The 27,593-nt window shown below is 41.5% G+C and overlaps 1 protein-coding gene across 2 annotated transcripts in view; it reads right to left on the minus strand.

Annotated features, from left to right (window-relative positions):
* The window catches only part of LOC147018333 (5'-AMP-activated protein kinase catalytic subunit alpha-2-like), a 61,018-nt gene that overhangs the window by 9,887 nt on the left and 23,538 nt on the right, over window positions 1-27,593 (minus strand). For both annotated transcript variants that reach the window (XM_085897889.1, XM_085897888.1), the window contains exons 5-9: window positions 22,242-22,329; window positions 16,542-16,766; window positions 14,164-14,233; window positions 13,881-13,973; window positions 11,014-11,205 (exon numbers count right to left, since the gene is read on the minus strand). In XM_085897889.1, coding sequence (XP_085754015.1) covers window positions 11,014-11,205; window positions 13,881-13,973; window positions 14,164-14,233; window positions 16,542-16,766; window positions 22,242-22,329 — 668 coding nt within the window. The remainder of the gene's footprint in view (window positions 1-11,013; window positions 11,206-13,880; window positions 13,974-14,163; window positions 14,234-16,541; window positions 16,767-22,241; window positions 22,330-27,593) is intronic.

Below are 27,593 nucleotides of genomic sequence, written 5' to 3' on the forward strand. Positions count from 1 at the left end.
CTTGCATTGGCATAAATGGGTTTAATAATATGTGACCACGATTTACCCCAATAAACTGGTCTACAAAATATAAAGACTTAAAACAGAATCAACATGCTTGGGGCATCCGAGGGAGATGTGTTTGAGGTCACTAAAAGTCCGTCCACAGTCTCTTGATCAAAGAATGGTACATCATTTCACAGCAAGAGGTGGATCGACTGATTTGATTGATAAGATATGTCGAACCTGGTAATGGGTGAAATGATGGTCAGACATTATTAAAGCCGTTTATGCCAATTCAAATATGTCTGCAATGATTTGTAAACTGGTGTCATTGCCAATTTGCAAACTCATATCTGACAGCCATTTATTTTAAGATAGAAACTTAACTTTGGCTTCCACCGACACCATGTTGGTTTAAGGAGTGTACAGATGAATGTTCTGGTCCCTTTCAATCAGAATATGAACACATTTGATCATACATGGCAGTTTATAAATAAGCATGTTGGAATGTCTTGTACTCAAGTATCAGTACAAAAGTGGCACCGAGGCTTACAAAAGATTCAACAACAAATGTTTTGAGGCTTGCATTATTTTAATGTTTTATATGCTTGAAGAAATTGTTATTGTTAAAACCGACAACCTTGTGAAATTGTACCCAAGGCCATGCGGGTGTGGTAATCGAGCCGGCAGACCTTGCAGCGCACTCAGACAGCTCAAAATATGACTGTTCACCGACTAGGGCTCGAGTCGAGACATTGGTCTGAGGTTCGCTGCAAGGCTGCACATGTTATCTTGTAACAATTTGATGCAACCAGAGATACTCCACAGCACGTGTGTATTCTTCACTTGTTCTTGTTGTTGTTAAATTAGACAATTTTGTTCCAATTTAATTGGGGGGGGGGGAACTACAAAAATTTCAACTATGGAGTTATACACATCAAAACATCTCAGAATGAACAATCTATGGTAAGGCTAATGTTCATACAAACCCACACACTCACTGACACACAGAAAGATTACAATAGGCCTCTCCCATTAATTTGCTAAATGGGGTGAGGCTAAAAAGGACAACAGCTTGAACTTGTTAATCTCACTATTCTTTAAAATTGATGTTATGTGGATACAACCAAAATTAAATATCACGAACGAGCGCTCCCACCCTCCGGGAGGGAGCACCCTAATCAGGCCACAGTCGGTGGACAATGTTCTGTGGCACAGTCTTAGAAATGCAATTTATCATTTTTGTCATTTTTCAAAGAAATGTTATTGATCATAAGATAAAGGAAGATGATTTGTAATGCAGGATTCCACAAAAGGTGGCACTATTTCCACCATACGTCAATTTGGGAGTTTCGGTGACATCCTTTTTCGTAAGAAGAAATGCAATTCAAATGTATAGTGGAAATGGATTATTGGGCCTCAAATGAGAGTGGTGGAACTATTATTTATATATATATATATATATATATATATATATATATATAAATATATATATATATATATATATATATAAATGACCGTTTTTACAGCCATTTTTCCCTGCTATGCAGGGGTTTGGCTTTTTCTTGAGGCAATGTTTTATGGCCGGATGCCCTTCCTGACGCCAACCCTGGTCGCCTCTTACGACACACAGGGATATGGTACACCTATTCTAACCGGGGCATACACCGGGACCAGTACACTGGCACTCATTTCGCTGACCTCGGAAGGATGACAGGCTGAGTCAACCCCCTGGTGTTAATTCAGCAGCCAACGGGGCTTGAACTCAGGACCCTGGGATCCCAAGCCACCATCCTAACCACTAAGCCAACACCAGGCATATATATATATATATATATATATATATATATATATATATATATATATATATATATATATATATATATATATATATAAATAAAATGGCATTCCTCACAAATACAAGAGATTTTCTTTCTTTGGCTCCCACATGCATCAATCAGTTGAAAGTAGGTGTGTTTCATGTACAAAATACTATATATATATATATATATATATATATATATATATATATATATATATATATATATATATATATATATATATATATATATACATATATACATATATACATATATACATATATACATATATATATATATATATATATATATATATATATATATATATATTTGTAAGCATCAAGTAAACACAGTGAAACTAGGTATGGAGTGGGGAATGTCCTGTTCTACACATAAACCAGGCTCGGAGTCAAAGACAATAACTAGGTGTTCTCATGTACAAGTGCACATGTGTGCTGGGCTACATGTGCATTTCCCCCATGTGCACCCTCCTTTTTTATTCTCATGTATGCTTCTTCGACCAATTTTCCTCCACAACACCCCCCCTCCCTCCCCTCCTTCCACAAACCTCCCACCCCCTCTCCCACCTCAAATAAAAATACACTGCTTTCAAGACTGCGACTAAGTGTGTCCTTGAGTGCTTATCTGTCAGCGTCGTTGTGAATGTTTTGTCGTGCTGGGGTGCTGACAAGGCACTGGTGGCGGCTTCCGAAGAACCGCCTTTCTCTGCCTCTCCATTTCCTTGTGAAAAAAAAAAAAACACTTGTGAAACCTTCTACTAGAGCCAGCTGGAGCTTACAAATAACTCCTGTTAAAAGAAAGCTCTCAAAATGCTAATGAAAACCTTCTTTCGACAGAGGAACATCCAGCTCCGTGATATACAAGGAAATCAGACACAAATGGAGGCCATTCGGCCCATCATGGCTGCGCGACATCAACACCACACTAATTTATCAACACAAGATCCAAAGAAGAAAATGCAAAAAAAAAATTTTTTGAAGTGTTTTTGTTTTATGTTTTTCGATTTATTTTAAGTTTTTGTATTTTTGGGGGGTATTTTTTTTTGGTAAATATAGGTTTTTTTTCTTCTCCTCAGGGGAAGGGTGGTGGCAGGGAAGGGGCAGGCACTTGTTTAAAAACACACATCATCCACACAACACCCCTTGATGAGACCCCACCAAATGCACACAATCACCCATCAATGCCCAAGCTACCTAAAAGTCTTAACATCCCCATACCCCTCTATCTCCATAACTTCCAGGTACCTTTCTAATTCTAATTTAAACTTATCTACTGTTTCTGCTGCCACTACCTTTCCAGGGAGGCCATTCCAGGCATTAACTACTCTCTGAGTGAAAGTCTCCTGCCTAACTACCATCTTAACTCAACTCTTCTTTACTCTCAGGCTGTGGCCCCTGGTCTGATCACTGTCTACTCTGTTGAATAATTCATCTACACTTATTTTGTCTGTCCATTACATCCATTGGGACCACACTCTGCAGAGTGTTGGTGCTGCCTAAGCAGTCTCCATGACTATTAGGCACAATCCTGGACAGGTCGCCACTGCAACACACTATACCAGCAAGCTGGCAACTCATTTTGCCAACCTCGAAAGGATGACAGGCAGAGTCAACCCCACCTGGTATTAATTCAACAGCCGAGTGAGATTTGAACTCAGCATCCTAGGATCCCAAGCCCACCACCCAAACCATTAAGCCAACACCAGGCATATTATATCCATACCTTTCATTATCTTAAGTATTTCTATCATATCTCCTCATAACCACCAACTTTCTAGTGTATGGCCCTGTCTTCTTCAGTCGCTCCTCATAGCTGAGACTAGCTAGGCCCGGAATCAATCTCGTAGCCCTGCACTGAACACTCCCTCTGACATCTATGTCCTTCCTGAATTGTGGTGACCAAACCTACACACCATATTCCAGATGTGGCCCTCACTAAATTCCTGTACAATGTTAACACCACCTCTTTTGATTTATAAATTATCCTAAAACCTATTTTGCTTTACCTGTAGCTGCCTGGCGTTGTGCTGCCAGCTTACCTCCCATATCTATTACCACCCCCAGATCCTTCTGTATGACACGCTCCATAATTACCCCTTGCATCCTGTTGGTTCACAAAAAAATATTTTCACGAAAAAAATAAGTGACCACTATATTCGTTATTGTTGTGTGTCTGTCTGTCTGTCTGTCTGTCTGTCTGTGTCTGTCTCTGTCTGTCTGTCTGTCTGTCTGTCCCGAGCATAGCTCCGTGGGGTTTGATCCGATCCTGACAAAATTTTGGTGGGAGGTTTATATCATGATCTAGTTGTGTTTTCCTGAGAATGGGCGTGGTGCGCCCATTATGGGCGGAGCCACGCCCAAAAAACATGTGTTTTTAGTGGGTAGCCGATTTCAATTTGCATCTTCTCCGAGGGGGTTTGTCGAATCTGGCAGGGGTTTCAGTATTTGGTTAGCCCAATGGCACCTGCATAGCCCCACGGAGCTCGATTTTTCATTTTCGTCCCAAGGTCAAGGTCACAAGGTCACAAACTTAGAAAATTTCGAATTTTGACATAAAAATCATACGACCGCCCAAACTTTGAGAGCTCGGATGACAATATTTTTTATGCATAATCTTGAGGTCATTCCCCACCTAAAGTCTTGAAACCATTTTGCTCTATCTCGAACACCTTGCCCGTGGCGCCCCCTTCAAGTTTGTTTTTACGCTGATTTCATCAAAGTATGGATAATCCGAGGAGTGCGAAATGCCATATAGCCTATATGACGTTGTATTGTTTCTGGAATGTTCCAGAGGAAGTTTTGAACCAAAGGTCATAATCCTTGACCTTTGACCTTTAAAGTTCACAAAGGTCAAATTTTCAAAGTTGTGGGAATCGAACCGGGTTTTGGACCTTCTTCGACGAACTCACTCCAATAAGCTATAGCACGTATCCTGTTTCCTTATTTTAATGTCCACAACATTGTTTTGTGATCTTTAAAGGTTATGCAAAGGTCAAATTTTTTAAGTTGTTGAACGAAACCGGGTTTTCGACATTTTGCAGCTAATAACCTGTCACTCGTACCACATCATGTTGATCATTTTTACAACTTGGTCAAAAATTATCACATTGTCTCATCCTTGACTTCTGAAACAATCTACATCGTCAAATACCGCTCGTGAACCATTGTCGCCTTCAGACTTGTAATATCTATTTTCATTGTTCTTTCCCATCCCAAACACCTTACACTTGCTCAGGTTAAATTCCATCTGCCAATCTTTTACCCAATACATTCAAGTATCAATACTTTCCTGAATCTGATCATCCCCTCTGCAATCCACCTTACCTCCAAGCTTTGTGTTGTCTGCAAATTTGGAATGCCTCCTCTTCACCCCACTATCCAAATCATTGATGTAAATAATGAATAATGTTGGTCTGAGTACTGATCCCTGAGGTACCCCGCAACTTACATCCTCCCACTCAGAGCCACTCTTTGCTTCCTACCACTAAGCCAGTTTGCAATCCAATTAGCTACCTGAGCAGCCACTCCACAAGCCCTCACTTTGGCTAACCACCTCCGATGTGGTACCTTATCAAATGCCTTCTTAAGGTCCAGATATACTTTGTTCACTGCCTTTCCATCATCCTCCCAATCAGACACTGCCACAAAGAACTCAAAAAGATTTGTTAAACAGGAACTACCTTTAGTAAACCCCATGCTGAGAACCTTTAATTAGTTTGTATTTATTTAAATGATTCGTCATCTGGTCTTTAATTAATGTCTCCAACACCTTCCCCACAACTGAAGTCAAACTTACAGGTCTAGAGTTTCTCAAATCTTCTCTGAATCCTTTCTCAAATAATGGTGTTACATTTGCTACTCTCCAATCCTCCGGTACCTGTCCTGACTCCAGGGAACTGTTGAAAATATCCGTTAACATCTCGCTTACCTGCTCAGCCACCTCCATCAATACTCTCAGTTGCATATAATCTGGACCCAGAGCCTTATTTACTCTTAGATTACCTAGCTGTTCCGTTACTTCCTCCACTCCAACCCGGATCTTCTGTAAAAGCTCTTCCTCACCTCCTTGAAAGATACTCTCAGCAATTGCCAATTATCCTGACTGTTCTTGTGTAAAAGTTGAAGAAAAATACCTGTTTAATAAGCCTGCCATCTCACTTTCATCACGAACCACTCTCCCGGTGATATTCCTCAATTGGCCCAAACTGGTTCTAACCTGTTCATTTCTCCTGATATACTTAAAGAAAGTCTTGCTGTGATGTTTAATATTCTTAGCCATGTCCTTCTCCTACTCTCTTTTGGCTTGCCGAGTTATTTTCTTAACTTGCCTCTACTCCAATAGTGATATAAATCTAACTCCAGTCCTGTTATTTTAAACCTAATAAATGCCTTTTGCTTCTCCTTAATAGCATTCCTGATCTCACTACTCAACCACCCTGGTCTCTTTCTGCTTCTAGTTTTACCTCATTGGAATGTACTTCCTCTGCATTCTACACATTTGGTCCTTGAAGGTTTCCAATTTCTCTGATGCTGATTGTCCTGTTGTTAGTCTCCCAACTCTCTCCTCATACCCTCAACGTTTGCCTTCCTGAAATCTAATAGCCTTACCCTACTATCCTGAACTCTAACCCTCAACGTTATGGTCACTTTCTCCTAAATCCTCCCCGACCTCCACCTCCTCCACCATATTGGGATCGTTACATAAAGGGAGGTCTAACACTGCACTCCCCCTCGTGGACTTGTCTACAAACTTGGTTAAAAAGCAATTCTGGACTAAAGCTAGGAAATCCTCATCCGCTCTGCCCTTTCCCTGTTCCTGGACCCAATCTATCCCTGGCAAGTTAAAATCCCACATAATCAATCGTCTTCACTTACCACATGCCCTTTTGAATTCGTCATGTACTCCTCCTTCCTCCTCTTCCTTCCCACCCGGAGCCCTATAAAAGCATCTTTCCAGTATCTTACCGTTCTTACAATCTCTCATCTCCACCTACACAGAATCCTCCACATTTATTCCCTCCTTAATGTCGAGTTATTTTCGACATTGCTCAGGTTAGATTTCTTGATCCACCACCCTTTCTCTTGATGCAATGCTGTCCTTTACCCAGATTGCTACTCCTCCTCCTATTCTCTCTTTCTTATCACACTGATACACCTTGTAGCTTTATAATCCTGTCCTCCAGTTACTCTCCTCAATAAACCATGTCTCACTCACTGCAACTATATTGTGCTCCTCGCTATCTACTTTGGCTTCAAGCTCTTCCATCTTATTATTTAAACTCTTGGCATTGGTATAGAATATATTTAACTTTTACCTTCCTGAAATTCTATTTTCCTGCCTGGCCTTACTCATCACAATTACATTCTCAGTTCCTTCTTTAATAGCTTTCCTCCCCCTCCATTGACCTCAAAAAAATCCTGAATTCCTTCCTTAATTCCCACTGCAAACCTTGCTGCCCCCTTTCTATTTAATATACGGCCATCATTCCGGAAACACTCCCTTTGTCCCTGAAATGACTCCCACTGCTTCTTAAATGTAAAACCTTCCTCCCTACACCATTCTTCCAGCCACTGATTGACGTCTATTGCTCTGCTCATAATTTCTATATTGTTTCCTAATCTTTGGAGGACCCCAGAAAACATGACCTCACAACCCTTTGCTTTCAGCCTCTTACCCAATATCCTGCATCTATTTTTCAAAACCTCTGGGTAAACTTTCCCTACATCATTCGCACCGAGGTGTACCACAACCAACTTCTACCTACCGTGATCCGATAAAATATTGTTTACCCTTCCTTCAATGTCCCTAACTCCCACTCCTTCAAAACTGCACAGAATTCTATGTCTACGAACCTTCCTGCAGAATGAAGAATCTACATACAGTATTTAATTGGCTCATTACCCACAAAAACTGTCTCCCATACCTCATTTCGACCAATTTATATTGCTGCACCATCACCACTTCCAACATCCTCAGCAACCTCACTCCACAACCGTAACCAACTATTATGTACAAATTTCTCACATTCTGCTACTTGCTGCAAATTATCTATCCATTCCTTCAACCTAGTAACCACCACCCTCAAGTGGGCGATTTCCTCACACTTCCTGCAACTGTAAGAACCCTCTGCTTCCCCTCTTGTTGATCTGGCCCACATTGAGCAACCAGCACATTTTATGAACTCCTCTTCCTTTCTCCTTTGGTCTCTATTCATACCCTTTTTCACCCCCGTACACCCAAGGCCCCAACTGACTTAAAGGCCCGGTCACACCTTGACGTTTTAGCCAACGTATGCCGATTTTTGAATTTTTTTTTATAAAACGCTGGCACACGTTGAATACGTTATGGGTAAGTTTTGATAACATTGAGAGCACGCTGAAAAACACTGCCATACGTCGTTGTACGTTGGCTTTAAACGTTGTACTTTTTGGTTGTCCTCAAATTTTTTCATGCTTGAAATTTCACGACGTATGCCGGCGTATGACTCACACGTTCCGCTACGCTGGCCACAAGTTGTATGCACGGTCTGCGATCGTTGACAGACGTCAACACATGCTACTTGTAAGTTAATCATAAGTTGAGACACGCCGAGGTAATGTTTAGCGTACCCGAAACTTATTTCTAACCTATGATTAACGTGTTGTTGGCACGTTACGCGATCGTTGCCACACATCGACAGACGTTACTTTTAAGTTACTCATAGGCTGAAAGACGTCGGTATAATGGATCGTCCTTGCGTCAGCGTCCACGGCCACGGCCAGGACACTTATTTGCAGCATTCTTCAAACTTTTCTTGGGCATGACGAGGATGTTCACACTTCGATGTCTAGCTTGGCTATGATTCCAATTGTCCATCGGCAGCGTCTATTTAAAATAGTCGAGTTTGAGCGTTTTAACACGTTCAGAAGAAACGCTTCAAATTTCCAAACCCCAGCGTCAAAAAACAAAGGCGAGTGACAGCAATTTAAATCGTTCATTGTAAACAATGAAAATAGCTGAGTGGTACCGTTTAAAAGTCGTTGAGTGTAAAAAAAAAATCCAATTGTTGAGCGCAAGCGTCTACTTTCAATAGTGGAGATGCAGCCACTTAAATCGTTGAGTTTATCATTTAAATCGTTAAATCGTTAAACGCAAGGACGATCCATCATAACCCACACCCTCCCCCTCACACTCACCTACTACTGCCAACATGAACAAACTACTACTAATACTAATACTGATACTGCTGACATGGAAATCGACTCAAAAAGGAACTCAAAAACACTGTTGGGTTCCCCTTTTATGAACACCATTTTTATATACCAATTCCCAAAACCGCTGGGAACATGTCTTGATATGGCAGTTGTAAGCTAGAAACACGTTAATTTATTTTTTTTGTCGACCGGAAGACGTCATTGGAATACGTCTACATATGTCGATGTGTGTTGGGACTACGTAAAGAATTGGTTCAAAGCACGTCAAACATAAGTTAGAAATAAGTTTCGCGTAAAAAAACACATTACCGCGACGTGTTTCGACTTATGAGTAGTTTATAAGTAGCCTTTGTGGACGTGTACAACTTATCCCCATCGCATGCGGAACGTGTGTCATACGCCGAGTACGTCGTAAAATTTTGAACATGTTTAAAATTTCTTGACGTACTCTACTTACTACGACGTATGATAGCGTACTTTAGCGTTCTACTCAAGTATACCAAACTTACTCATACCGTATTTGACGTGCCCCAACGTTTTAGACACATTTTTCTTAGGTCGGCATACGCTGGCAAGATCGCCAAGGTGTGACCGCGATGTTGACACTTCCATTTCTACGGCAGTTATGATTCGAATCGTTGTGCTTCAGCCTTTTAATAGGCCACGTCACGACATCGTCGGCGATGCGTGCAACGCGCTATGCCGAAGTTAGACTATCGTTGGGCATCGGTTGTGTAGGCCGACAACAGGTTCAGCATTCGTTGGTATAAGTTATCTATAACACAACGAAACGTTCTGTGTAGTTACCAATGCGTTATACATAAGACCAAGTCGCTATGAATACGTCCGAATCTTAAAAAAAAACATCAAAAGTTCAACGTAAGCCAGCGTTTTACATACATTTTAATACGTTGCCATCGCTGGCTAAAACGTCAAGGTGTGACTGGGCCTTAAACACTAAACTTAATACGAATCCTCCCCCTGCTTCTTTCAATAAACTAACACAAATACCCACTAAAACTGTTATGAACACAATTGCAGCTTTGTAAGTACAGTCCCACAGCCCCTGAAACAAATCATGATCACAAAATACACAAAACAACACATACACAAAAAACACTTGTTTTGTTCTCGTCGAGCTTACCCTCTTGCGAACTACAGGAAGTGACATCCTCACAGTTGTTGTTGTTATTGGTAATTTATACATTATATTTGCTGCGGGGTGTCATGGTAGATCCACCTCGTTTTACTTTTTTGAGGACAGAGGGAAAAAAGGACGAAACCGACAGTCCAGAAGCAACAACGAGAACAAGGAAGCGAGAACGAGGCAGAAGACGGAGGACACGTACACCCGACTATTACAACACAGGTAGGCCGAACTGAGATGGAGAGATGAACCAAACAGGACACGATTTGGGACAGAAAAGTTGACAAAACCACGATTAACAAAACAGAAACTAAAACGAAACAGCAAAACTACATAAATGGTCCGGGAAACTTATCTTTAGAAGAACTGGCAGGAGAGCTTGCCACCCAGCCGTCCACGTGCGTCGCTCACCAAGCTGGAAGTGTTCCCACATTAATAACCCATGGCTCACAAAGCTGTGATCTTAGGTTCAAATCCAACATCCTCTGTTAATTTCTCCTTTTTTACCTAAGTTACTTTCAACTTGTGCAGAAATACAACATCTCCCAATGTTATTACCCTGCAAGGGATTTATATCAAAGCTCCACCATAAAACATTGTACAAGTTCATTCAAAGGAAGTGATGAACAAGCATGAAAAAAATTGCAATTTCTTCCAGCATTCTGGATGTACATCACTTAAAACAAAAAAACACATCAATAGATCATAACTGGAGCATGTGGATAAGGAGTAGAACGGAGGTCAGTGAATCAAAACATAAAAGTAATGTGGATGATAAAGAGGGCTAAATCAAGATAAGAGGTAGTAAAGTGAGCATCATCGATTTTAGCTTTAGTCAAGCAATATGTACCCCTGGAGAATCTCTCGTAAGAATCCTCTCTGGGTGAGGTCGCACCCCTGCCAAATTTCCTGCACCACCAGTTGACCCCAACTCTGGCCTCTTGCCTGAGGGCGTGGCTGGAGAAGCAATGTAGAAATCCTTGGCCTGGTCCAGGATGCGGTGATTGTCCAGGATGAGGTGGTACACTACAGAAAGATGATCCTTGAGAGGAAGACACAACAAACATAGCGAGCACAAATAAGAAAATGAAACTTTGGAAGGGAATGATGGTAAGACCAGATAACTGCAAGTGTATAATCATACTTTATTAAACCTATTGAACGACAATGAAATAAAATATTCAAATAAAATTGAAATTTTAATCAACACATACAAAAAGCAAATTTGTTGTCCTTTGCCTGTTATGCTTTGTGTCTAAAGGCAGGTTCCTTTAACATGCAACTTCAGCCAAATTCTTGCACAAACTCAATTGGGTTTCAAAAAGGTCAGCTCGGCAATCCTAAAAGAGCCAAACATTTGGGTTTGTGCTCTGGATGACTTGTTTGAGGATGTCAACGCCCAAATATTTTGAAGTGGCAAAGCCTTTTAGTCACTTGAAACACCCGCTCCCTTCGGGAACAGCTTGGAGGGGAGGGGCAGGGTGGCAGGGGTAGTGGGGCATATATATTTTGTGTTGTGGCTAATAATCCCCCATCTGCAACACAGGTCAGTAAAGCACATGCACTGTGGCACATGTACAGGTAAAAATCGTAAGTTGTCGCCCCATCCCTCACAGGAGCAGGGGGGAGGGGGGAGGGGTTTTGTTTTTCTTTAATGCCCATGGCCTGACTCTGGGTAATACCAGCACGTGTGCAAAATTTGGTGGAGATCGGGCCAGCCCTGATTTTTTCTCTGATTTTTCAGATGTACGCATACAAACACATACAGATAATTGCCTTATTTTAGACAGTGGGATAGTGGCCATGTTAGAAGTGTGCTAATTTACAGGGAAATAATATAAAGCTAAGACTCATGACTACTACATACTCGTGAGATCCTGTATTCCACATGCCAAAGTGGAAAGCCAAAAATAAACGGTGGCTTCACTTTGGAATGGGTGGCGTGGGATGGCATCGTCGTTGGAAGGGGCGGCGTTTGGTACCCAGCACAACGGCTCGCAGTTATAAGCGCCAGTTCTAGTTTGTAAATCAATGTCATACATGAAGACCAAACATTATTTCCTTGCTTACTCTCGAACCAAAGATAGTGTTGAGGCATAATTAGTGCATCTGAACTCAGCAAATGCAAATGTAAGCCTAAGCCATGTCTTTTGGAGCCTTCGGAGTAAATTTGATGAAACAACGTATGCCTTGTGTTGGCTTAATGGTTAGGGTGGTGGGTTTGTGATCCTAGGGTCCTGAGTTCAAATCTGGCTTATACGTTGAATTAACACCAGGTGGGGTTGACTCAGCCTGCCATCCTTCTGAGGTCGGCAAAATGAGTACGAGCTTGCTGGGATGATTGAGCCATTTGACTATCCTGTGTCGGAGGGGGCGACCCGTCCAGGATTGTGCCCAATAGCCTGGGAGACTGCTTTGGCAGCACCAACGCTCTGTACAGAGTGTGGTCCCAATGAATATGGATTTTTGGATTGATAAAACAACATACGGATCGCTCCCAAGTTGCTACTATCATACAACATAATTTTTCATTTGCAAGTACAGCGGGAAAAAAATTATCTGTCTGAGTATAATGTATTTTGTTGGCATAAAAAAGTCCCGTAATAATCACAAATATCCAGCCTCATGCAATCACTGACCAAGATCCTTAGTTCGATTTCTGTAGTGTAACCTAATCGTTGCTATTCCTCAAAATGCATGCTTGGGAATGTCAATTACAATATCATGACAGCCATGAACTGCACAAGTGTTTGCCTGTTTGCCATGACAGCACAAAATTAGTTAAGCTGTTCGAACGAGAATGTGGCAAAGGTCATTTAACCCAGAAATTTGGACATCAAATAAAGTCCAACAATCAAGAGAGTTTAGTTGATCAGTAGACAAGCCACCATTTTAGATCCAACCCACTGGCTGGTGACATGCAGATAAAGAAAAACCCTACAACGGAAAAACCCAAAAGAGTTATCAAATTATTTTTCGATCTCCACAAACATTAGAGGATGATTCTACAAGCTGTCCGGCCTGAGATGAAATCCTGACCCAGCTATAAACTGTCATCTCGGTGTTTCAAAGGAAGGGCGATTCATCAATGGACGTGGCTGGAGCCACCCATTGATGTTTAATGACCACTATATTCGTTATTGTTGTGTGGAAACATTATTGTTGTGTGTGGGTCCCTCGGATGGACATTAAATGGGAATCTCGTCCGCTGACAATAGTTGACGTACGTTAAATACCCCACAGTGTCCTTTGTGAAAAGTAGACGAGTATTTGCCGGCACTATGGTCAAAAAATTCCAAATGCCCACTCTAACCAGTAGGGGGTACTGCATTAGTGACACAGCTGCACTCCCGGCAATGATGCTGTGCAACCGCTGGACAATTATGCTGCATAGCGATGTCCGTATTCTGAAATTCTGAGATACAAACAATTGAGTAAATATGCATGCAGCAAAGACAAAAAATGGTTAATCGATATACCATCCACACAAAGATACTGTTAGCCTCAGGGATCATGGATTGCAAGTCGAGACGCAAAGTTTATTCCGATTCTTCTCCATGGGTGGCACCGCACCCCATGCGAACCAGCGCAAACCTGCTTGTAAATACAAAGCATAAGTGAACCAGAATCGTGGGTAATCCATCTGTCAGGATAATCCATATATCCTAAATTTCAGGTAAAAACATGGGGTACACAGAGAGACGAGACTGCAATTACATGTGGGTCTCCACCATACAGACTGGCCAACACATCTTCAGGACTGCACTCGATTCTCCCACACACTTCGTTCACGACTTGATCATCCACAACCTGCAAAGCAAATACGATGCAAAAAAAACAAAAATGACCGAGAGTGCAGTTGTATGATGGATAAAGTGACTAGGAAACTGGAGGCCATGATAGGAATTTCGATAGAGAGAGGTGAAAGCTAGAACAATTAATCCAACTGTTGATGGAGAAATAGGAATGGAACATAATGAGTAAAAGCAGTGTCACATGCCTTAGAATCATACTCAGAACCCTCAGGAAAAAGATGTGGAGGTAAATCTTGCTTGAACCATTCATGCTCTCTGGGAGAGGAGGGCGGTGGGGAAAGAGGGGATGGAGTGGAGGAGATATCAAGCTTTCTTCTTCACAATTTACAAGAATGTTGCGGTACGTTAGCATTTTATAGCACATGTGTCGATCCAGATTAACAAGTGGAATGATAATTTTCTGTCAATTAAAAGACAGAAAAACTCAGTGGCTAAAGATCATGGTTGTGACACATTGCAGTTGTGACAGAGTATCCTCTCCAATTATTGAAGTTTAAGAGGAGAACAAAGTCCCCAACAAGAACATGACAACTCACTACATATAATTAGGGGTGGGGTGAGAACTTGCCCTGAAAAATAGCTTTTCTCGCAAGCTGGAGTAGAACAGGCAATACGGGACTTTCACGATCTGCCCCAGAATGCTTTGCACGCATGCACATAAACCCCGAGCAACAGCGGCCATCGGACATGCTAATGTATATCGTGCATGTGAGAAGAGGATCGCTTCCTCAAATGGCTCACAAAGCTACAAAAAGAGGTCAAAAATACTTGTAAAATTAGTAAACTACGAAAAGAAGTCAGACATAAAGTGGTGGAGAAGCACGGTTCAGAAGAGGGTTATAAGAAGATTTCAGTCACTCATTATCCCTTTGAGTACGGTGAAATCTATCTTTAAGAAGTGGAAGACGTATCATACCACCCAGTCGTATCATTTATGCAATGTGGTATTTTATTGTATAGCTCACTTTTCAGCACAAGGGAAAACTATAATAGGCTTTAAAATATATGCCTGGTGTTGGCTTAATGGTTATGGTGGTGGGCTGTGGATCCTTGGGTCCTGAGTTCAAATCCCACTCAGCTGTTGAATTAATACAAGGTGGGGTTAACTCGGCCTGCCATCCTTCCGAGGTCGGCAAAATGAGTGCCAGCTTGCTGGTATACTGTGTCGGAGTGGTGACCCGTCCAGGATTGTGCCCAATAGCCAAGGAGACGGCTTAAGCAGCACCAATGCTCTGCACAGAGTATGGTCCCAATCTCCTCCTTTTTATATATATATATATATATATATATATATATATATATATATATATATATATATATATATATATATATATATATATATACATATATACACTCTCTTCCACAACAGCCAGATCATCTGCATCCAATATCCTCCCCAGAATACATTTCATATTTACCCTCCTGCTTCCCAGCTCCATCATCATGATAAACATGGGTGGGCTGAGAGAACTCCCCTGCCTCAAACCAATGTTCAAACTGAACTCCACCAACATCCCAGGACCACCCAAAACCCTTCCCTTCGTTCCCTTGTACATCCCTTCCACCAACCTAACTTCTGCTTCTGGCACTCCCATCCATCTCAGTATCACCATCACCATCTCTCGTGGGACAGTGTCATCGGCCTTTTCCATGTCTACAAATCCCAAAGCCATTTCACCTTGCACCTCCAACCTCTTCTCCACCAACTGTCTCAGCATGAACATCTCATCTGTCATCACCCTACCCTTTCAAAACCCCTGTTGCTCTTCGCCGATCTCAATCTCCACATTTTTCCTTATCCTCACATCCATAATTCACTCCAGTACCTTCATGACATGACGTAGGAGAAAATGCTTCTGTTCTTCCCCGAATCTTGAACATCACCTTCTTCCATATTGGCACAATTCGCCCTGTCCTCCAATTCTCCGGAACAGAACCCTCTCTCACACATACGGACACCCATACATACATACAACAGCCTCTTCGTCCAACTGATTCCGACTTCTCCAGCTGCAATTAGCGTCTCTGTACGCACCTCATCAATGTCTGGCGCTCTTCCCTTATTCATCCTCTTTAATGCTGTCTGCACCTCCTCCTCTGATCTCAACTAACTCCACATAACACGGAAGCTCCAGCTTGTCAATGCTTCCTCCCTGGTTGAACAGCTCCTTGAAATATATTTTCCATACCCTCAATACTGCCTGATGAGGCAGTACAAACTGTTTGCTGCGGTTTTTGCTGCAACTTTCACATCTCCAACTACGAGATGATTTTAAATCCCCTGATCTCTCTTTGTCATTAACCTACCGTCAACATCCTAAATCGATGCCTAATCGCACCCCTCCCCCCTCCATGTCCTTACTATTCAATAGCCATGTCCATCCATCCTCACCACAGTTGAGGTCCTTCTATTTCCATAGATAGAAAAGGCAGGAGATAGAAGAAGTCAATATATAATAAAGAATTGTGATTTGTATATTCGATAGCCCCCCAAAACCACTTGCTCAAGTGCTTGCACGAATAGCACGACACCCATCATTTGTGGATGTTGTTAGTAGCTCACCTTATGTCTTTGGTTGTGGCTCGTTTTAAAGGGTCCACCTGAAGGAGATGAAGTAAAAGCGAAGCGGCTGATCGGGGCAGGTATTGCGGCAAGAAAAAAACTCCTTCACGAATCTTGCGGAAAAGGCTGGGAACATGTTCATCATCAAAAGGCAGAGAACCACAGAGAAGTGCATACAGAATCACCCCACAGCTCCACAGGTCCACCTCCGGTCCTGCATACAACCTCGATGACAAAATACATCATTGTTGGGATTAGTGATCGTGCCTAATCTTTGAGTGATCTCAAAACATTTTGTTTTCTCAAGTCAAACAATTTTTTTTTTTTTAATAATTTTGTGATGGAAAATAAATTGAATGTTCTTCATATAAGAAACTAGAACGGCACTCGGTGGAATGCATATCTTGGCCATGCTGAACAGTTTACGTTTTGTATCCTACTGATAGACCAGATCTGGATCCAGACCCGAGCCAAAATCTAATCCGCTTGTCCTTGTCACCTCCCCAACTCGTCCACAACTTTTTGAGATATTGTGTTATACATTGTTTTCGCCGTATCACTCAATGGTGAAGAATAACTTTAAAAATGCTAATATCTGGATCCGGATTCGGATCTTCACCAAAATCTAATTAATTTGTCCTCGTCACACAACCAACCTGTCCACCAAATTTCGTCTGAATCCTTCCACAAACTTAAGATATCCTGCTCACAGACAAACGAGACAGACAGACAGACAGAGACAGAGGTGAAAACATAACCTCCGGTCGCCTCCGGTGGCGGAGGTAATGAGCAAACGATAAATTGGGCTATCGACACATGACAAGAGCTGGCAAGACAACACGGAGGTATGCACAGTGGGTTCTAAGCTGTCTTGCCTCGGTTCAAATGTGCACCGTCAATCAGGTTGATGCAAAGACAGAAGACCTGTCTGCCAGCAATGGTTGGTGGTGGACGATAAATATCCCACGGTGTCTTTCGTGAAGCATGGGCGAGTAATCGCCAGGATCCTGAACAAATTGCAAGTTCCTGCATAAACTGTGGGCAGCATGTGGTCTGGTATTCTTGGATATTCCATTAGAGCTTAGACCGTGTGACAATGCTTGCTCTGTGACAGTGTGGTGGCTGTTTGGGCAGTATCTCCACAATATAAACAAATTCACGTCCCCAGATTGGTCACAAGTCACATGCTATGGATGATGGATGATGGATGATGATATGGCAAGTCCAAAAGTGGGAGGGGGGGGCAGTTGCTCTCTTCATGACATTAGCAAAAGATGCACAGAATATATTTAACACATAAAACGACCATCGATCTCACCATAGCACAAAAGAAAGTCATGTTATTTTGAAGACCACACATTTAAGCACCACTAAACAATTTCAATTGCTATCACCTTGACATTAGAAGACACGAAGGGGACATTGACCATTTCGGTTGAAAACTTAATGTCGAAAGCTCAACGGGATGAGTAAATTGCAGTAGATCTAAGAGTGAATGATCAATTTAAAGTAGAACACGAACTAACACGCACACCTACAGTGCACATGAACACAATTATTGCCACGATGCTGATGGCATACGTCACTGGCTTAGTGGGCCAAGAATGAAAAAGAGAGGTAAGCCCGCAGCGATTCGGTGTTGCTCTCAGCCACTGATCAGGCTGTCGAGCTGCGATTCTCGAGGGGTGAAATCATTAATGAAGTGCAGGAGGGAATGGTGGGGGCAGGGAGTCAGGGGAAGACAAAGAGGATCTTGTGTGAGAAAAGAAAAGAAAACAACATTTCAAATAAAGGGACACAGACCCCTTACAGGCGGAGACCTGTGTCTGCGCAGCCACAGCGAGCAGTCGGGATGTGCGCTGTGAAGAATAAAGTCTGCATCTCTTCTAGTAAGAAAGAGGATTAACACACAGAAAGACGTGGACCTGCATCAGGTAGAGAGGCTAAAAAGGTGTTACCCATCTTGATGAAAATCAAAAATAAAGCTCCAGAAAAGAAGCTTGGTTAAAGAAAGCCGGAGTGTAGAGAAGGAAATCATCCTCCAATGTAAATATTCCATGCATGGATCGTGGGGGATGCATGGCAAGGGAGCAAGAATTATGGACCAGCTAAAGAAAATACAAGTGGTCAACAGAACGGAGACTTTTGAAATAAGTTTGAAAGAGCAGCATCAACAATCCATAAATACCTGACAAAGAGTAAAATAAAAGAAACTAGAGGGGGAGCACTCGGTGGAGTGCAAAACCTCCGCCGCCAATACTGCTGGGTCACTTAAGTGAACCTGATATCCTATTCATTGTAGGTCAAAACCAATCAGACTCTACTGAACCACGATTGAATAAACTAAATTCCATCGACACGCATGTAGAAATGCCAAAAAATAAAAATAAAAAATAAAATCGAATTTTTTTGAAAAAAAAGTTGCAAAAAGTTTTTTTTTCTCTCTAACAATTTTTTTTTTGGGGGGGGTTGGAAATCACTTAAAACATGTAGAAATGCAAAAAAAAAAAAAATCGTAGATTTTTTATCTAACAAATCCAATAAAAAGTTTTTATCTAACAAATCCAATCTAACAAATCGTAGATTGGAAGAACTGGTAAACTAAGTAGAAGGGATAAGACTGATACCACTTGGAGAAAGACTAAAACTCGAAGGAATAGAAAACAACAAACCCACGAAAATGCGAGGCAGGAAAACCAACTGATAAATTGGTAAAATTACACCAAAATCATCCCCCTTGATTGGAGGAAATCAATACTGTGTGCTTTGCATTTGGCACTGTTCATTCAAGAAACTAGCAACAGGAAAACAATGCTGCAAGAAGAATAGCCCAAGCCCGACAAACAGAAACCGAGCACTGCCATGGGAACAGACTCGAGGCCGTCAGCTGAAGCATCAGTCGTTTCATCGCGTTTCACCATTCACAGGACTAAAAACAAAACAAAAAAAAACCTATCATTTGACAAGTTTGTTCACTCCTGCTTGATCCAAAGGTTTGACATCCCAAACATTCCAATTTAAAAGCTTATCATAAAATCACTTTGCAGTATTTCTTGGCTGTGCTTCGGCTGACAGCGCCACTCGCTTCATGATTCAAATGATGGATGAATCAGATCTCTTGATTACCTCCACCACCGAAGGTGAAGCAGGTTATGTTTTCACCCCTCTCTGTCTTTGTTACTTACAAAATCGAAGATTTCTCAAGTACATTGGTCAGTCTGTGTGTCTGTCGCCGACAGGTCACAATTTTAAACCAATCTTCCACGGAACTTCACCACATGGTAGAGTTTGTCATCGGGAAGAAGCCTGTCGTTTTTTGAGGTCAAAAGGTCAACATCGGCCAAAGGTCAACAACTTAGGTGAGATTTTTTTTAAATCCTCAATTTTCATCCAATTCACTTGAAATTTGAAGAGGATTTATATTTCAGGTCACTGAATTCAACCACCAATTATTTTGGAGGTCAACATAGGCCAAAAGGTCAACAGAGGCCGGTTTTCTAAAATTGTCAATTTTCATCCGACTCACTTTAAATTTGACGAGGATTTATATTTCAGGTCAATTAATTCAACCATCAATTATTTTTGAGGTCAACATCGACCAAATAGGTCAACATAGGCCCAAGGTCAACAACGAAGGTGGGATTTCTAAAATCCTCAATTTTCATCCGATTCACTTGAAATTTGAAGAGGATTTGCATATTTGGTCATTGAATTCAACCAGTTATTTTTGAGATCAAATTTGTTTTATGGATTTGTTTTGTTTTGCAAGTATCTTCTTTTTTGTTTTTCTGTTTGTCAATCACCTACAGGTCACAATTGAAAACCGGTCTTCACGAAACTTCACCAAGTTGTAGAGGTAATCTCAACTGAAAAGCCTTTTGATTTTGAGGTCAAAGCCAAAGGTCATCTTGAGGTAAAATTTCTGAAATCGTCATTTTTTTATCTGATTAACTTTAAAATGGAAAAGGATTTGCATAGTCCATCACTGAATTTTGGAAAGCAACTATTTTCAGGTCAAAGATCAAAGGTCAAACTTCAAAAATCATCCGATTAACCTGAAAATGAAGCAGCAGCAAAAAGTACCATTGCATAGTTCATCACTGAATTTGGAAACCAACAATTTGAGGTCAAAAGGTCAAACTTCTAAAATCATCAATTTCAATCTGAAAAATAATCAATTTTCATCTGATTGACCTGAGTTTTGATCAAGATTGTCAATTTTAATCTTAATGAAATGGACAATTTGATGTATCCATGGCAACCTTTGGAGAGGGGTGGATTTTGCAAGTATCGTGCTCTGCATGACGTCTTTTTCTTGTTTGTTTGTTTGTTTGTGTATATGATATCTCAAAAAGTTGTGGACAAATTCGGATGAAATTTTGTTGGCAGGTTGGGTGTGTGACCATGATGAATTGATTCGATTTTGGTGAAGATCTGGATATGGATCTGATAATTTTTTAAGTGATTCTTCACCATTGAGAGACAGGGCTAAACCAATATAGATAGCACGGTATCTCAAAAAGTTGTGGACGAATTCGGACGAAACTTGTTGGACACGTTGGGTATGTGATCACGACGAATTGATTCGATTTTGGTTAAGATAAGAATCCGGATCCAACTACGAGAATTTTTAAAGTGATTCTTCACCATTGAGAGATGGACCTCAAAAACTATATATAGCACGGCATTTCAAAAATGTATTCGTCCAGATATGTTCTTGTGGATCAGGCATTCCGGGGCGGAGGCATGCACTTAACTCTACCAAGTGCCCTTCTAGTTTCATCATGTGACAGGTCAACATGGTAGCGCTCATAGATCGACGATTTCAGCTGGAGGTGTCAGAATGTCAGGAGAAAAATCCAATTTAAGGTGCTTCATGCACTACGAATTTATAAAGGACTAGCATAACCCGCGCTCTGTGTGACATGTTGGGGTGGGTGTGTTTGAGAAAGGAACTGATGCAGAGTATCAGAAGTAATTTTACTTTAATGCAGTAAGTGGAATACGATTTCACTGTTTCAGAAACATTTTATTTACTTTTTTTGTACTATGCACCTCATATGGTCTTTGAGATAATGTAAGCCGAATATCACGTTACTCGAGTGCAGAACAAAGTCGAAGATAGCGCGACACGAAACCACAAACTCGGAAATAATATACAAGATGACAATGGACATTCTTTCACGGTCCAGAGATGGACAAGTTATGTTAAATGTGTTCGAAAATGGATCAATCTTGACGGACCGAGTCAAGAAATTGCAAGCCAGCACAAACATTTAATCGGTGTAGATTTCCCCAACATCCCTCACAGAGCCGGTTTTCACCCTACCTGCAACCAGCGCTTCATCAATAAAAGAGAGACATTGAACGTGGGGAAATTTGGATGCTTAAATGGACACAAAGTGCATCCACATCGAAGCTGAGTGAGGGATCTACGTCTGATGCATCTGCTGAGCCAAACAGAAAAGGCTCTGTGCCGGATCATCAAAATAATAACGTGGTGGCGGATTTGATCCGAAGCTTGGAAAATAAAAAGCAACACTTAGAGGAAATACTGGGGGAGGTGGCATTAACTGTGTGAGTGGAGATTGATAGAAATGCATTAACTGTGTTCATACTACAATTTATTTGAACTCGACGAAACAGTGAAAATATTCCAAAAAACACCAAGCCATTATTTTATGCCAATTTCTCATATACCTTCCTGAGATCACCTCAGGGGCAGCGTAGTTCGGGGATCCACAGCTTGTTCGCAAGAATTCTCCATCACTCATCATGTTCGAGAGGCCTTGGAAAATAAGTGAAGGATTTAAAAAAAACTAAAAAGTAAAAGTCAACGAGGATAAAAAGCATTTCAATATAAACATTCACAGATCTCAGTGAAAAACTAAAACCATCTGCGACAGCCGTATGTAACCATTGTGCCATTGGAAATGTTACGTTTCATTTCAACACAAATGGATCAACAGCACGCAACATAGAAATAAATTTAAATTTAATTTTGATGTGCAATAAAAGAAGGTTCCTCAGCAAATATACTTATTCCATCACAGAATGAAATCTCACCGGATCAATACACTCGTTAAAACGAAAGGCAAACACAAAAACAAGACATCAGTTAAGTAGAGAGATCATAGAACACAATAAATCATGCATATTCAAGTAGATACTTCAAGTTAAATAAAATAATGATTTAAAGATAGTTTTTAAAAAATAAAAATAAATCCGTAAGTTTAGGGCGATTCAAGCAGTCTTATACAGCACCTTTATACACTGTAATAAGATAACGTTGGGACGCAGTTTAGGAGATGGAGGCTTTATTGATCACCAGAGAACACAGCGTCTATCAGTATCGACAGCGCCATCATCGGCGGCCTCTTCACGCTATATATAGATATATAGTATGGTTCTTGGAAGTGGTGTATTATGAAGGCGATTTGTGCACTACAATGTCAAATATATAATTCAATTTAAATAAAGGTTTCAAGGCGTACAGATTAATTAATTCTGGTTTTTAACCACAGTTTTGCGCAGTGTCTATGACATCACCCTATCAAGCACGTTACAGTAGGTCTCCGTGCCTGTTGTTTGTGTCCTTAAAAACAGTACGTTTCCTGTTTGGAATGATTTTTCAGTTTTGTTTGACTGCCAGGCAGGCAGACAGAGTAAAAATATTATCTCACTCCTCTCTGCACATGTGCATTGGGACAAATTCAAAGCCAAAGTACGGTAAAACTGCAAACTTGTCTTCCTATTCGTGTTCCGATTTGTGTTTAAAATGTAACATTAAATTTAAATATTTTGATCCTTATCATAAACTGATCAGACACACCAATTGCTTAACCCCGCTTTTCACTTTGCGTGTGCAGGGTAACAACGCAGAGCCTTACCACGATATGTTGTTCGTCTTTTGGCTGTTCCCGTTAGGGGTCGCCACAGCAGATCATCCGTTATGATCCGCATACTGATTTGGCATAGGTTTTACGCCGGATGCCCTTCCTGACGTAACCCTGGTCACCTCTTACGACACAGGGATAAGGATTGGGTCTCGCCATGATTCCGGGCTGCCCTACACCCTCTCATAGCGTGGCCCAGTGCAGAGCACCCGTCCTCAAGAGATCCTCCAACCCAAGCCTCCGAGTAGCCGGATTACAGGCGCACGCCACTACGCCCGGTATGAGAGCCTTACCACGATATATGCGTAGATTACTATTGATCTGAGAATCAGTGTGAAGTCACAAAATCACCAACTGACAAACTGCAGCGTTACAACAGCATTTTGCATTCCTTTGAAAATGTGAGAGGCTAACAATTCATGCAATAAATTTCCACATATATGAAAATTATGTTTGAAATAGTTCATATGGGCTGGCAAAATGCCCTGGAGGTACGCATACTCGTTGCTAAGCTGTCGAGCCTGAGTTTGAATCTTGGTCCAGCTATAAACTGTAATCCCGGTGTTTCATAGGCAGGGTGATTCATCAATGTGTGTGCCGTCCCTCGTATGGACATAAAACGGGCGTCCCATCTGCCAACATCAGTTCAGGTCAAGTATGCGCCAGAGCAAGTGTCAACAGCATGCACCGGAGCAGCATGTCACCGCATCCACTTTCTGCCAGTACTCCAGGGGCCTCCGTTTGGCCATCCCCATCTCCTTGAGATGCCGATCAACCTGCTGCAACCATGAAGCATGTGGTCGGCCCGTTGACTTCCTGCACTCACGAGGCTCCCTCACTGAGAGAATCTGATAAGTAGGATCAGCATCAGGAAAACGGATGTCTGCAGACACAATTGGACACCATATGTGGATGGCCTTTGGCTCACAAGGAGCTGTTAGGGTTGGGTTTGACAGGTTTTGTTTTTTTTAATCCTGCTGGGCATCCATATCCATACACCCTCCTTCCCAGGAAGCCGGGTGGAGGACATGGTTTAGTCGCTGCCAACCTGACCATGAAGCAGGTTTGTACAGGTTTACATGTTACCTGGAGCAAGTCACAGATCTGATCTGGCCTGGCCTGACCTGACCTGACCTGCATTTGTTGGTGGATGTTAAAGATCCTACAGTGTCCTTCGCGAAGAGCAAGCCTGCTATTGCAGGCACTGTGAACAAATTCCAAATTCCTGCTCTCACTCCCTGCGTTGTACTCTCCAGCCAATGAAACTGCCTCGGCAACCCTCTGCACTTGATGGCACGAGAGGGGTATCAGAGAGACGGAAAGTGTGGTTCTTGGCCAGATAAAGTTAACCTGTCTAATTTTTTATAATTAATTAATCAAAATGGGAACTACCAGGACACCAGTCACACAAATGGATCTCCTGTACAAGATTTTTTCTTTCAAAGTACAGCCCATAAAAATACACCCGAGCGTGTTTGACGGTCAGCTTGGATTCAAAACTTGATGTAACCGAGTGTTAATCAACCTCAGCGACTACGGAAAGTGAAAACAGAATTCAAATTGAATTTAAAATAAACGCGTGAGGCCGCTCGAAGTAAAAATCTCCATATTCTAGGAATCATTCCCAACATCATTATACAATTTCCAAACCCGCGTTGATGGCCGTGAAATAAATACTCCAAGTGTGTGCATTTAATTGCTGTGTCCAGGTCCAGGACAGAGCTGGACCCCAACTAAAAAGGACCCTCGGGCCACTGAGAGCTCAATCACTCGCTGTCTGCACGGCGTCACGTGACCAGCCAGCTCGCCGTCGGATGAAAAGCCCTAACAAAATCTTAAAATGTCCGTTTTTCACCGGAATTCTTTCGGATACTTGTAGAGCACATCCCCAAACCATCTAAAATATAAACATTAATCTCACAGTCACTACGAATAAGCAGTCCCTCAAGAGGACAGGTTATGAGGTGAAGCAGTGAACGGAAAGCATGTGGTGTCCCTACCAGAGTGTCACGGTTATTTGAATTGAATATATTTTCCTCATGAAAAGTGTGTTTCTGAGCTGATTTGCTTGAAAATTATCTTCATTAAACGTGTAGCTACACCAGAAGGTCCCAAAAGTGAAAACAGAAATCAACTCGAACTTAAGACAGCCTCGTTATATGGCATAGAAACGGATGGAAGCCCGTGGAAGCTACCCCTCGCTGCAATGCATTCCACACAGACCGAGGATATAAACATTAAATTTTCACAAAACTTGATGCAACCGAGTGTTCATCAACCTGAGCGACGATGAAAAGTGAAAACAGAATGTAAATTGAAGTTAAAATAATCGTGCGAAGCCGTGTTGAAGTCAGCGGACCTCGTGTTGCCCAATAAACAGGGCCAGACGACACAGGTAACGAGAAACTAGTTGGTTGAATTAAATCTTCTTAATAATCCCTATGAAACCCATGATGCATAAAAGCCATCCGATGCTTCCTTATAGGCCATTCGACCAATCGGTCATTTTACACTTGATGACCCTATAACCTAGCCGGCTAACCCCTGCTTTAGCGGGGAAAATGGCCTTTAAATGCGTGTGTGTGTGTGTGTGTGTGTGTGTGTGTGTGTGTGTGTGTGTGTGTGTGTGTGTGTGTGTGTGTGTGTGTGTCCCTATAACCTTGACCCAGAGGCGAAAATGCAAAAAAGGGCTCAGACGATCTATAGAGAGCAACTAGTATTATCATCGTGTCAAGTTAGAACTCAATCGGCCGAGACATCTAGGAGGAGATAAAAATTGTTGACGGACGGACAGACAGACAGACAGACGGATCTGAGGACATCGAACGGTTATATTAGGTCAGCGAGCTGACCTAATAACACCGAGTCACACAGACAGACAGTGAGGAGAAAACAAAGTATAAAACAGGATTAATGGTCTCCAACTTGGACAGAATTCATATTCAAGTGCAAAATCAACTTGTGATGAAATTAGATTTTTAATTGGTATGGTTACACCCAACAACTTTGTCAAATTGTGCTAAATACCACTCAAGGAAACGAAACAATATTAAAGTATGATGCGCAGAGGCGCAAAATTGAAGTTGGTCTGTATGCTGATGGTGAATGTTACGCCGACCAACAGGCACACGCCTATGCACAGAAGCGCAGACGCAAACTAATTATAATACCCTCATCCCTTAGGGAATGGCAAGGCCAACAACCAAATTGAATGTGCAAAAATTGATGAGTAACTTAAATAAAATACACACCTGCGATTGTGAAAATGCACTGGCCAGAAAATGGGAGAGAGCATTTTTAATGGGTCAGCCACTGAAATTTACCAAGTGTAGAACAGCCCCACAATAAGTGCCATTTATTGGACATGGGAAGTTAAAGGAGGGAATGTGAAAAATTCTGCCATTTATGCATGAAGAGCACATCCTGTATATCCTGTAGTCTGAATTGTATCACCTTTCCATGCTTAAACAACATTGCAAGTCACATTAAACAGCATCCTGCAAGAAAACTGCCGGTTGTAAACAAATTTAATTTTAACAACCTGAAACAAACAGTCAAATGGACTACATACAGTCAAATCGGTGGCGCAGTGGTTAGAGAGTGTCCGCTCTGAATCTGGGAGGTCAGTGGTTCGAACCCTGACCGAATCATCCCAAATGTTTCTATATGGTACGTGTTACTTCCTTGCTTGATGCTCAGCATTTAAAAAGGATAGAGCACAGGAAAAAAAACACAACCATAAGATGGTAATAATAGCACAGGCTTTGATGGGCCTAATGGCCTCCTTCTTCGTCAACATTCCTTGGAAGGATCTTGTGTTATAATGCATTAATAGCTGGAAGGATGACCTTCGGCATCATGCAGTGCTTTGAAAAAAAAAAGCATAATTTAGATTGGGCTGAACGGAACAAAAAAAAGAGGAGTTGGAAGTAAATTTAGATGCTGTAAACAGAACACAAACATTATTAATTATCCAACGAAATTTGGTGGCGATGCTGAAGCATTGAAAGAGCAGATAGGAAACGACGACAGACAGCATCCTTTTATTTATATCGTGAATGTTCTCATAATTAGAAAGCATTCAATATTCATAGCCATAACCATTATTAACAAACACTTTCATGGAGAATTAAAACCACCGTAAAACCCAACGTAC

Source organism: Eptatretus burgeri, chromosome 10, assembly GCF_056783735.1.
Source record: "Eptatretus burgeri isolate ZD-2024b chromosome 10, Ebu_testis_v1, whole genome shotgun sequence".
NCBI lineage: Eukaryota > Metazoa > Chordata > Myxini > Myxiniformes > Myxinidae > Eptatretus > Eptatretus burgeri.